This window comes from Haplochromis burtoni, unplaced genomic scaffold (genome assembly GCF_018398535.1).
Source record: "Haplochromis burtoni strain Fernald_Lab_line unplaced genomic scaffold, NCSU_Asbu1 Contig_59, whole genome shotgun sequence".
In the NCBI taxonomy this organism is placed as follows: domain Eukaryota; kingdom Metazoa; phylum Chordata; class Actinopteri; order Cichliformes; family Cichlidae; genus Haplochromis; species Haplochromis burtoni.
In genome coordinates this window covers 1,390,991-1,404,703 of record NW_024582420.1, presented here as the reverse complement: position 1 = coordinate 1,404,703, position 13,713 = coordinate 1,390,991, and the positions used below count along the sequence as shown (strand labels likewise).

The following is a 13,713-nucleotide window of genomic DNA, read 5'->3' as shown; positions in this document are numbered from 1 at the left end:
ACCTGGATGAATTCACAGAATTTAAGAGAAAGGCATGTTGAACTACTGAAATGGCTCATGGTCTTTTTTACAACAATAGAAGAAAATTCATTTTTTCAAGGCTAAACTCCATAAGCCTCAAAGGCTGGAGTGATGTCCTATGTCAGTGACATACACGCCTCACTGATGCTGATATTAAATACGCTGGTGACAAAAGCATTGAATTATAATTTTAAAAAAAAACCCTGACACTGTGAAACTTTTTTTTTCTTATATCACAAAGAAACCATTTGTTAGAGCGGCTTTATGTTGGCTTTTGCAAAACCTGAATCATGTGGTGAAAAGCATCCTTGCATTTCTGTTCCTAGGTTGTATTGATTAGCGCGTCGCTACATGTATTATACCTGTATGTCCTTGCCTATTTTGATTTTTTTTCCTTTCTGTTTCTTTTGTCCATGTTTCTAAAACTGAGATGAGTTGCTATGGAGACCAGGATACATGTGTAAAAGGGAAGAGGCAAAAAAGCGAAATGTAGTGTTCGGGAGATACTTGAAGGACCATTCAAACTGAAGCCGAAAGAGCAAGCGTACACTACGTCACTCACATTTCTTTTTCTTCTTTTTGACTCATTATGCTTCAAAAACACAAAGGCACAATTTCGTAAAGGTGCAAATGATAATGAACAAATCAGCATCTCTCCTCACGCACCTCTGAGTGTGAGTGACGGTCTGATCTTTCACGTGCTGACAGAGGTTAAGCGACTCGCCAGTGATAATACAGCCATTTCAGGCACTCCATCACTTGATAATTACATTACACCAGTACTCCATTGCTTCCACTCGCTTCCGGTAATCTTGTTAAGATCCCAGTGATTGGAATCGTGGTGACAGAGACAAATGACAGCGGGTTGGCCGCCAGTGGAGCCAAGCCCTCTCCATGTCTGACTGAAGGTTTTGAAGTGCATTAAGCCTTTGTCATGTAACTATGGAGCTGTAGAGGCACACAAGCACTGAAAAGCAAAGGCAGACTCTTTAAGTTCTCTATTAAAATAAGTCCATTTGCTAATTTGCACTTTTAGGAAGAACCATGTATCCGCATTTCTTAAATGCGGATACATGGGTTTCCTACACAATGGCTACAGACCATGTCATTAAAAGTAAACATGGCTTCCCCTTTTTTTCCTTTTCCCCCTACTAACAAGGGCTTGTGATTGAGTTGCTATGCTGCCCTCTGGTGTCCATTTGTTAACACTCCACTCAAACCACTGGTGTTTTAGGATCCTGTATGCTGGTTTGCTTCATATGGAGTACAGACCTGTAAAAATGTACAGCTCTTTTTTTTTTTTAGGTTTCATTATTCCCCGCTGTAGACTCAGAGACAAAGTACAGTAATTTACCAGCCCTGCTTATAGACCTGCTTCACATTTAGATGCTCAGTGTGACAGGTAGCTTAATTAAAGTAAAGGTCTGCCCTGCAGCTATTGACCGCCTGGCCTGCCAGCCTGTGCTGAGTTAACCAGCATTCATCTGTCATCTGCAGCACTGGCTGACATATTTTTTATTAGTCCTTTAAATGAACGCCTCACAGCCTGATATCCACAGACAGGCTGTGACACTGAGACAGTATGAGGGTGATTGACATGATTTAAATCAGAGCAAATACCTGTGAGAGAGAAAAACAAGTGACAGACTTCAACATAAAACGTAACATTATGATGACACTAGATAAAAGGTGCATGGTCATTTAAAGGAGCTACATTTTCTTCTTAAAACATTTTATGATTTGACAGAGAGCAAATGAGGGTTTTAAAAATTAAACAAAGAAAAAAAAACAATAAGACAACAATAAAATTGATTTAAAGGCTACTTTAGTTTCAGGAGATTTTTAGGATTTATTTTTTTCAGGGGAATGTTAAGACCTCAAAACACAGCTATCCTTTAAATTATTCAAGGATGTAAATAACCACTATAAGGTGAATCCAACCATAGAAGACATCACGGAAATGCTTTCATTAGTTGAGAGTTTTACCACAACAAGTGTACTGACTCTCCTTTCTTTCAATTTAAATGGGCTATAAAAATATAAACAGGCAATGATTTGAATGGGAGGAAAACAGTGCATATGAAGTGAATAAAAAGCCAGTGTTTTCTTCTCAAATCAGAACAGAAAAAAAGCCATACACAAAAACATCTGCAGGACACACACACACAGATGCATTGAGTTATATGAAGGAACCTCATTCCACCTTAAAATGAAATCTGCTTTAATCTGACAGAATGATAAAACACTTGTGAGTCTCTAATAAGTGTGGCCCCATCTGATGGACCCCAGGTCCTTTTGACCCAGGGGACCAATTTGAGTGGTACACAGCACATGGTGCCGGGCTGAATTGTCGACCCCCACCTCCACCACTAGCTCCACTAGCACCAAAATGGAGCAGGATTAGGGTTCAGTTGTCTTGGCAACCTAAGATGCCATCTGTCATGTGTGTGCTGATCCACGTCGTGTAGCTGAGACATTGTTTTAATTCAATCATTTTTTCATTGCCAGGCAGACTTGTGTCTGTGTGTATTTAACTAGGGCGGAGTTAAAAGACAGGGTCTGTGTGGAAATCTCAAATGTGAAGCTTTAAGAAAAGCAATCCAGCAAACGGCCAAGAAAACAAAGAAAGATGTAGAAGAACACGAGGCCAGTTTCGGTTAGGGGGTCTTAAGAGAGGAAACAAAAACATGCTGTGAGTAGCTATGTTGTCTGGCTTTGTTTAACAGTCCGGGCTGTGCTCCAGATGCTGATCGGGGGACTATTTATTAACTCTGTGGGTGCATCTGAGTCATTGTTAAATTGGCTTAACAGGTCTTTAAAATATCATCAGTAGTTCCGCTCTACTATACAAGCCTCTGCAATTCACAGATTCACACAGCCTCTCTGAAAACAACTGTTGGCTGTTGTAAGAACTACAAAATGGTTTTATATCTAATCTCATATGGGTGTAGCATGAAGTGAGACTAATGCACACCGTACACACATTAAAATTCAATACAGCAAAGGTCAGCGAATGCTAACCAGTGCAAATGAGCAGGAGGGCAGCAGGGAGGTATACTTATCGAGGGAAGGGGGAGTGTCTGATAGACGTAGGAACATGAGGGGGTTGTCCCCCTTGGGGCAGACTGCAAATGAACCAGCAGCCACACCTGAGACACACACACACACACACACACACGCACACACACACACACACACGGACAGACACCAAACACACACAGTGGTGTTAGCTTGTAGCTACCTCCACCACCTACCTGACTGATTGACGCCTCGGAGCTACAACTATTAAAACAAAACATCATGATCTGAGGAAGTGTAATTAACATCCATGCTGTCTCGGCAGCGTTAATTAACATATTATAATGAGAAAAAAATGTGTTACCACTACAGAGTCCTTAGCAGAAACACTGCTGATGTTCATCTTCTTAACCCTGAAGGGGCACAGGTACAGAGTGGGAGGGAAAGAGAGAGAAAGAGAGCCAGGGACAACAACAAGAGACAACATCGTCACATTACAAAGGTATAGTAATCATCCACAACTATTTTCAGTTGTGGATGATAAAAGTTTATTCATCCCGTGAATCCTATGTATGCAATTCAAAAGCAGGAAAACACTCTCCCAAAAAATCACCCCGGGCGTATATGACAGAGAATGTGCATCTGCTTTTTTGAAATGTAATTAGTTGCTTTTTGTATTTTATAATTTATTTATTACATTTTATGTGCAGTGAATAAATAAAAGTATATTTACGGTGGCCCCTAGAGACAAAGCACGTCCAAACTCTGAACATGTACAAACTCCAAAGCACGTACAGCATGGAGTTTGTACATGCTTCGGAGTTTGTACATGTTTTGTTAGTCCAAGGATCACTGGACTAAATGACTACAGACCCGTGGCTCTGACATCTGTGGTCATGAAGTAATTTGAACACCTGGTCCTCTCCTACCTCAAGACCCTCACGGCCCCCTTCTGGGACCCCCTGCAGTTTGCATACAGAGCCAACAGGTCTGTAGACGATGCTATCAACATGGCTCTACACTTCATCCTGCAGCATCTGGACTCCCCAGGAACCTATGCCAGGATCCTGTTTGTGGACTTCAGCACTGCCTTCAACACCATCCTTCCAGACCATCTCCAAGGCAAGCTTTCCCAGATGAATGTGCCTGATCCCATATGCCGGTGGATCACTGACTTCCTGACAGACAGGAAGCAGCACGTGGGGCTGGGAAAGACTCCCGGACCATCAGCACCGGGTCCCCCCAGGGCTGTGTTCTTTCTCCTCTGCTCTTCTTCCTGTACACTAACTGCTGCACCTCAGCTAATCAAGTTTGCAGATGACACCACCGTTATTGGACTCATCGTGGACGGGGATGAGTCTGCATACAGGAGGGAGGTTGAACGTCTGGTGTCCTGGTGCAGCCACAACAGACTGCAGCGTGTTGTGCGCTTTGCTGAGAAGGTGACTGGCTGCAGACTCCCATCTGTGCAGGACCTGTACACCTCCAGGACACTGGGGCATGCAGCTCGAATTACAGCTGACCCTTCTCACCCTGCGCACAGTCTGTTTTAACTGCTCCCCCCAGGCAGGAGGCTTCGGTCCATTGGGACCAAAACTTCTCGCCATAAGAACAGTTTCTTCCCCTCTGCTGTTGGACAAATGAACAATAACCATATGACTATACTGTGTTCTCTGCATCTGTTCCATTTTTGCACTGATCATCAACTGCATTCATGTATATATCTATCTGCTTAGCACTTTTAATTTTCATTTTTATGTTTATTTAACTGTTGTATTACAGTGTGTTTTGCACTAAGTACCGCAGCAATTTCCCAATGTTGTAAACCTGCTCAACATTTGGCAATAAAACCCTTTCTGATTTCTGAATCTCCAAAACACATGCAAATTCCAAAACACAACGAAAGTGAAACAAGATAATTGCAGTACGTGTTTTGAAGTTTGTACGTGCCCAGCATCATGGACCATGCTGGGCATCCTCTGCATCCTCTGCACACGGCCATAAACAACCAGAGGAGCCTGTTCAGTGAGAGGTTGCTTCTCCCAAAGTCAAGGACCAGCAGACTTAAAAAGTCCTTTGTCCCACACGCCATTAAACTGTTTAACTCCTGGCTGGAGGGGAGAGGGAGGGGAAACGGGGACAAAGGAGGGGGGACCAAGTAAGCTGTAGTGCCTTTTCACTGTGGAATAGTTTTTGTTAATATCCAACAGTGTAATAGACTCCCAATACTAGAAATGTGCCGTTCCCTTGTATTCTTATTCCTATTTATCCCTTTTGTATACTCTGTATTTATATGTGTGTATATATGGTATATTTCTGCTCACATTCTGCAACTTCTGTCGGTGCTGTGCTACTGGAAACCCACCTGAGGGATAAATAAAGTTTCATCTAATCTAATGTACTGTAATCTATAGGGCAGTACAGGGCTTTGTATCTACCACTCCGCTGTGATATAACGTGGCTTTCCGTTGCCCTGGAGGTCCACCCATTTGTAGTTAGGGCAACAGAAGATGCCTGGGACAGTTCACCCATAACTTTAAAATTTTCCTGCTCATACATGCTTGGAACGATCTTGTCACACTGAAGTGGACACGCAACGAGATATCATAGCGTGGCTCATGCACGTTTATCACAGTTTAAACCCCTTGTTTTGCACAACGGAATACGGCCTCCCGTCTGCAGCTAAACACCCCAGTAGCTTTTGTAATAGCTTTAGCCCAGTCGGATTGGGCAGCAAAGGACTGCTTAAATGCCGCAAACTCCTCTGCTCCGCCACTTGGATCGCTAGCGCTGACCATAACTATCGCTTGACAGACCCACCACACGCACCACACACATGCTTTTTTTTTCTCTTTCAAATCTTCGGATCACGTGCGTACCGAACCGTGGAGTGGGATCGGTTCGGATTTCGGATCAACCGTGATTCGTTGCACCACTAGTGACCACAGTGCACACGTCTAATGTTGCTCACAGTGGTTCAAGGGACCGCTCAGGGAGTTTGTGTGTTTGCTCAGACACATGAAAAATTAGAGGGAACATTGACCGTATGTATTTATATATAAACATATATAAATAAAACCACCGTTTTTTTTACATTAGTAATTCCTTTTGTGCATAATTTTATATTGTTGTTGATAATAAATTAATTAAAGCAACAAAACAGCCTGAAGAGCCGGTTGAGGGCCGGTTAGGAGCTGAAAGAGCCCACTCTTTTTAGTGAGCCAAGCCGAAAGAGCCGGTTCTCTAAAAAGAGCCGGAATTCTCATCACTACTCACCATGCTGATGGTATTTTATGGCTGTCAAATGCTATTGTATGGTTTTTGGTAAATTCAGCTAAAGAAATGGAAGGAAAGTATTTGTTTTTGCAACTGGCTTCTAGTAACAAAGTAAAATTGCTTCTTTGGTAAGATTCTTGTTATGTGCAGATATCACGAGAAAGTCTGGCTCCTTGGAAGGAAAATATAAAAAAAATGAAAGGTGGCTCAGACTTGTGCTGTACACATCTTTATTCATCTATTTCTGGGTTTTAATTTTTAAAAAACCTAAGTCCTGTTGATATACAAACCATTCAAAAGTACAAAAGGTGGACATTGTGATACCATGATATCTGAATGAAAGAGTGAATTTATCAGCTAATGTTAGCTAACTTAGCTGCTTTCCTAACTAGGTGTAAGATGCAATGCAAAAACACACATATAAGCTAAGTAGTGCTATTTAATGACTAATAAAACACTACAATTTCACTTACCAAATCCAAAGCGTAAAGTTCTTCAATTGTGAAATTTTCTTAGTGCAAAAGAAGATGCAAATATGTCTACAGTGTTGGGAAGGTTACTTTTAAAGTGTATTCCACTACAGATTACAAAATACAAAATGGCCCAAAATGTAGTCTGTAACGTATTCCGTCACGTTACTCAATGTGACTAAAGTATTCTGATTACTTTGGATTACTTGATATATTGTCATGCTTTTTACAACTACACGAATGTACTATTGCCGCGTGATTTATTACTATTAATGAAGGCTAGTCACCACCAATCTAACATTGTTAGCTGGCGTTAGTTGAGGTTAGTTCATAGACTGCAGACTGTTAGACTTGATGCATTAACAACCTGCTAGCTGCAAATAATCATGTGCAGTTCTGAACGCAATACCAACTAGATTTTTAAATCTTAATATAAAATGAGTAAGATTAGGGTGGACATTAGATAAGGCTGCACTTTTTGCAGCAATCTGGTAAAGAAAACTATTTCTGTATCAGTAATGTTTTTTTTCTGTCTGCTTTCAGAAACTGCACATGATTATTTGTAGCTAGTAGGTTGTAATGTAGCCTTCATTAATAGTAATAAAACAAACAGCAATAGTTCATCGAAGTTACTGTAGTGGCACACAACCCAGGTAGCTACCACAACTAAAACAAGGTAGTTGCAGTAGGCAAACTTTAGTTTTTAAAAAGAACTTACTTCCAGATGTTTCTTTAGGTTGGAGGTGGAGTCTTTTGATGCTGAGAGCAGCTTGGTTGCTGGCAAACAGAGTTTACATTGCACGTCAGATTTCACCCATCCCATTCTTCTTTAAATGTGAAGTGGTGTCAGAATTTCCAAGTAAGAAATGCATTCCTGCCCATGCACTGCTGGCTCTGTTGTGCTGGCTCCGGGTCCATTGTGTAACTGACATCACCAATATTAACAGGATGCTTACATTAGCGCGTCTTATTCTGTGTTTTGTTTGGGTTTCCGGCAATGTGTGGAATTACCAAAATAGAGAAGGGATAGCCTAACATATGAAACAGGAAGAGACCACCCTGGAATCCATTTATTTCAACAAAGTAACTGTATTCTAATTATCACCTACTTAAGTGGTTACAGTTACTCATATTTTGTATTTTAAATACATAATGCCGGTACATGTATTCCATTACTCCCCAACACTGTATGTCTTTAACAACAAACAGTTGATTGCTTGCAGAGTGATTGCATAGGCAAAAACTTTACCCTCATATGAAACTACTAAGATATTTTTATCTTATTAGTGGCTAAATATCATTGAGATTTTATGTTCCCTGGTTGCTCCATTGCTGCTAGTTGTGTTTGGATGCCTAATAAAAATAAATAATTTAATTAATTAATCTTTAATTAGTTAGCCAATGAACATACATGATCCTTTTCTGAAACACAGCATGACCAAAATTTACAAAATTACACATTTCTGTTGTGAATATGACCAAAAATGAGTGACTGAGTCCATAAAGTCAGCAGGAAAGTATTTTCTGAGATGAGAAGACTTATCCATGGACTTATGGAAGCCTTTTTGCAAACACAGGGGACATTAAAAACACTACAGATTCAAGTCACTTCCTCACATGGCTCCACATTTAACATACCTGGAAGATACATCCATATTTTATACTGTAGGGGTGCCTAAAACTAGGACAGCTAACCATTTAGCTAACTTGCATCAGACCAGTCATAAGCAAACGTAAGACTGTCCTCAAACTACGGAGCAGTCTGTAATCTCCACTCAAGACATTTTTTAAAATTCCTTAATTTCACTGATTGTTTTAAGCATCCATATCTGCAAGCACACATAATTAAAACTAATAGAGAAAACAAAACTCCAAACTCTGAGGCATTGAAAGAACCATCTAAATGTAGATGGCAACTTCATGATTCCTTACCCATAGTGTCATTTTTTAAAAAGTTTTTGTTATATTAAAACACTGCAAACAGTCATGCAAACTAGATTTTTTTTAAAGGATCTTTGTTTTAAACATTTTTAATATTCAGTAGCTATTCGACTGTAATTGTAAATGTGTTGCTATGGGATTTACTTTCTATTAACAGCAGGAGAAGGAGAAAAATGTAATTTAATTAAGATATCCTGTTTAAATATATTTATTTAAACATGGAGGGGGGAAAAAATCCCCGACAAAAACGAGGGAACAACAGATATGTATTTCCTTCTTTTCTCCCACGGTCTAACCTGTCTTCAGCGGTTGTAAGCTGACACCACAAACTTGCAGGCATTTAAAAGTGACGGCCCCCTTTACATACTTTAGTGTACTCACATGTGGTGGACCTGAGGGCGCTGAACATCTGGTCGTGAGTGATGTGTGTACCAGACGAAAAACACGTAAGAAGAAGACTGTGAATAAGAGACATCTGTGGAAGAATCCTACAGTTACTGTGAGCGTTTTGTAAGTATATTTTATATTTATGTGGAATTATTATTATTATTATTATTATTATTGTTATTATTATTATTATTATTATTATTATTATTATTATTATTATTATTATTATCATAGCTGTGGTCATAACAATTTATTTCAAGAAATAGAAAATGTATCAAAATTTACTATTTCAGAGTTGCTTGTGTATTTTACAACAACTACCACTACATGTAGTTAACCATAACTTACCTTTTTTCTGTCAGAAGAAAACGTGTCTTTAAATGTCAGCTTTGGAAAGCACTCACAGAAGTTACTAAATGAAGAAACTGTTCTGAGGAGCTCATTGTTTGAACCAGTGGAAGATTGAAAAATGTATATCTTGGTACCAGAATTTGATTTGATAGGGTTTTACTGGAGCAAGAGCGTGTTTTATCGAAGGAGCATAAAGAGGTGCAGCAGGCGATAGACCTTCTCATCCTGTGTTGATATGGAGTTTATTTAGTCTAGAAGCATCGTAGGGTAGGTCGTGGAGTGAGAGCTGAAGCCTCTTCTTCATTCAGTAGTTTTACATTACCTCTTCTACTTTCCAACAAGTCAAATGAGACGGACTCAAAACTGATGGAGTAAGATGCTGCCAGCAGCGCTACTGCCGTCCAATATTTTATTGATAGTAATTTCAAATAGTTGCCACACAGAAAGCATCAGATTTTGTTGGAAGCTGAAGAAATGATTTCTACTTGTTTTAACCCCAAAGTAAACACCAAAGCTGTGCCTGCCATGTAGGAAAGGAATGTAGTTGTTTACCAGATGCTGCCAGGCTTTGATTTCATTTAATAGCAGAGCTGAGCCGAGGGTTGCAAGAATCCCATTCATAAATAACATCTTGTCTTACTTAGACACATTTAAATGAATGCTTTGGCTCAGGTCCGTAATAATTCAGGTAGTCAGGTGTGTAACTTTGCTAGTTTTCCTCTAATAGCTCATTTAGAAGTGAAGATTTAGGCTTTTATTTTGAAAACACATTAAAGGGTGTGAGATAACAGTGAAGCACATCTCTCTTTGGAAGCATTAAAGTTTGGGCAAAGTAAACAATGTGTAAATCAGAGCTGCATGCACGGACCTGTGTGTTTGTTTATTCGGCATTGATGTGTGTGTCTTACAGCCTTTACACGCAGCTCTGCAGGAATATAAAGGCTGCTAGTGTCTGAGAGCTGGGCCAGTGGTTGACCTCTGCCTTCCCTTCCCAGCAGAGCTCTCCTGTAGCAGAGGTGTGAATATTGCACCTGGATGTTTTCTTAGAGACAGAGGCTCCCGTCTGTCAATCTGTAATCCAGCATCAGACTAGGCAGCCTGTGCCCTCCACATATAGCTTGCCTCCGTCCCACATCTGCATGAAATGTTTAAAAATGATATTTTACACTGTGTCTAGTCAGAGTGGTATTTTTACAAGTTTCCCACATTCATCTCACACAACCCAAGGCCAGAATTCAGTGCAGCTTTGCCTGACATCTTTTGTGAACATGCTACAAAGAGGTTTGCTGCCAAGAGAAGTCAGCTTTACAGCAAACTACACCTGAACTTGTAGTGCTTATCTGCAACGAGGAGCTACATGTACTTTGATAGATAAAACACAGGTGGTATCAAAAAGCCAGCTGTGATCCTGCTGATCTGGGTCCCTAACATCTATCTTCAGCTGTGCATTTACTTCACTATTCTACTAAAGGTAATAAATATTGGGAGTGGGATTTCCCAGAAACAAGATTTTTATCAGTTATGTTAGAAGCACAGCTCAAAGGACGCCAATATCATTTTGTTTTTGTCTGGTGTGAAACAAGAGTAAAATATTATTATTATTATTATTATTATTATTATTATTATTATTATTATTATTATTAAAAATCTGACACGTTGTCTAAGCAACACACCAATTTCCCTTGTTGGATGGCTACCACAGCATTTATGAGGGTCTCAGGATCACATACTGTATATAATAGATTGACATGGCCAATGTGACGTTACCTAGTTTACTGGTTTTGAACTCTGCATTTTGAAGCTTCAATAGTACTGAAGCATAAATGTATGAACAAGCGGATGGTTTGGTAAATTCTTAAAATGCCAGCAATCTTTGTCATCAAGCTCAAACCATTTAGGTGCAACACACAGAAATACATATTTGTCTAATATTGGCAAATAGCTGAATAATAAAATCCTAGCTTCAGTCATCATAAGCATGAGTACAAACTTCTTGAATGGGCTGCAACACACAGCAGGCATATTTGTAAGGTAACAATGGGAACCAATCTCTCATTTGGCTCCTGTGTGACTGGTTTTAGTGGAAGTAAAAACTAGCAGACAGCAATCAACTACAGCTCTAGGTAAAGTCTTGATGGTTGAGTCAGTCAAAATCACCCACCCTACACTGGTTATGAAGAGCCACCGGGAGCAAAACAATTTTTTTGTCAGGCTTTTAATCCTGTAAAACTGTCTACCTTTAATATACAGGCTTACTGTTAGCCTCAGATGGCCACCACATGAGCAGCAGTTTTTGGTATTTCGGCGTTGGCTTAATTTTGTTGCTGCTGTGTCATGACTTGTAGACTACGCTCAGAGAACCCACACATAAGCATCAATGAGGCTTGTTTCCCGGTGCAGCTGAGGTTGCTGTAGGAATGTGTAGTAAAAAAGATTAAACTTGTCTCTGCTTTTAATTAATGGCAATATATCAGGTTCTGCATTGGGTCAAAGAACTACAAGAAGCATATCCTTATTCCAACTGTAATATTTCCACCCTCTGTGAAGTGTTTTGCCATTTGACAAGCCTTAAAATTAATTGATTTTTTTGCCTATGCTGGACTGCTCAGATCTTATTTTACATCTCACCGGTAGCTTAGAAAAACACCCCCAACATCCAGAATGTTTTCTTGCCTTGTTACTTTATAGTAACACATTAAAGTCAGTCAACTGGCTCGAAGTAATCATATCTCTACTATATATCAGTCAGCACACCCACTGACCCACTGTACATGTTGTCATCTTAATTCTAGCTGATTAGAGAGAGCAAGCCTTTGCATGGTGCTGAGCTTTACGATCGTGACTGCTCTGGGAACAGGACAAATGAGCCATGCAGCAGCACCAGGAGACTGGCTCGGGGCTGTGGCTGTACATCTTATTAAACACAAGCTGCCTGCAGTCAGTTTAATCCCTTTGATTAATGATTGTGTGGATTGTTTGGTTGTGAAAACAGGGTTTGCACATGAAAACCAGTGCTGCAGCTTTGGGAGAAGGTTTCAACATGTTTTGTTGTTTTTGTACATTCACTTTAAATGACTTACAAATATTGCCCTTGAAAAACCATTATATTTTAAATTATGTATTTGGCTTTAGATGTATTATAATCTAATTAGATGTAGATGCACCTTTACAACATAGGTATATGAGTTATTTTAACTGCTATTCATAGTTTGAATATGTCTGATCTATTTTAACTTTCTTCGTGGGTAACAGATATAAAATTAAGGCCCACAGTTATAGGAGGGATAGTGTACATATAGGACAAAGGATGGTGAATATGACAGGAGGGAAAGAGAAAGAATAAGATTCATTGATGTAGTGAAGGAGGACATGCAGAGGGTTGGTGTGACAGAAGAGGAGTGAGATGGAACTCATCCGTAAAGGGAGCAGAGGAAGTCAGGTGGTCAGCTGTGTGAATGTCATACCCTAATTTGAGACAACACTACTCTGCACATTACTGATGAAGAGCAGGTGTGCTTGAAATTACTTACTATTGAGATGCAATAAATGATTAAAAATTGGAGGACCGGAGTCATGTGCGGTCTTAAATGGTCTTCTTTTTAAATCCAGTTTCTCTGGACTAGTGGGATTCATCAAAGATCATTTGGTGCTGAAACATGGACAGTGAAGTTGGAGCAACGAAAGCCACTCTTGGCAGTCCCATCACCCCGAGGCAGTTGACTGGATTGGGGATGAATGGCTGTCTCTCACTAAGGTACAGACACTCTGGACCAGGCCTGGCCTGTCCCCAGGAGTACCACCAGTGGCTCCCCTACCGCCATGACTCCAGCCTTCTGCCCATGAAAGAAGACCTGGCCTTCTGGCTCAACACCATGATGGGTGAGACAACTTTTTATTTTGTAATAAACTGTATTGAATAATACTGTTTTTCGCCAATGATGATCAGATCTTGCGGACCTTAGAGGCCTACTAGGTTTTTATCTATTAAACACCTAAGTTATATATTTAGGCCCAAAGCTATTAAACAATTTCTAAACAATAACCAATACTTTTTATTCTGTATTTGATTGGAAGCCAAAACAAGTAGCTGAGGATTAGAGTAATACAGTGGGGCAAAAAAGTATTTAGTCAGCCACCGATTGTGCAAGTTCCCCTACTTAAAATGATGACAGAGGTCAGTAATTTGCACCAGAGGTACACTTCAACTGTGAGAGACAGAATGTGAAAAAAAAATCCATGAATCCACATG

The 13,713-nt window shown here is 40.0% G+C and overlaps 1 protein-coding gene across 1 annotated transcript in view; it reads left to right on the top strand.

Annotated features, from left to right (window-relative positions):
• The first annotated feature begins 9,005 nt into the window (after positions 1 to 9,005).
• Positions 9,006 to 13,713, top strand: part of gas2b (growth arrest-specific 2b) — a 23,865-nt gene continuing 19,157 nt past the window's right edge. The window contains exons 1-2 of the mRNA XM_014336498.2: positions 9,006 to 9,236; positions 13,074 to 13,343. Of these exons, the coding sequence (XP_014191984.2) occupies positions 13,121 to 13,343 (223 nt within the window). The 5' untranslated portion in view covers positions 9,006 to 9,236; positions 13,074 to 13,120. The remainder of the gene's footprint in view (positions 9,237 to 13,073; positions 13,344 to 13,713) is intronic.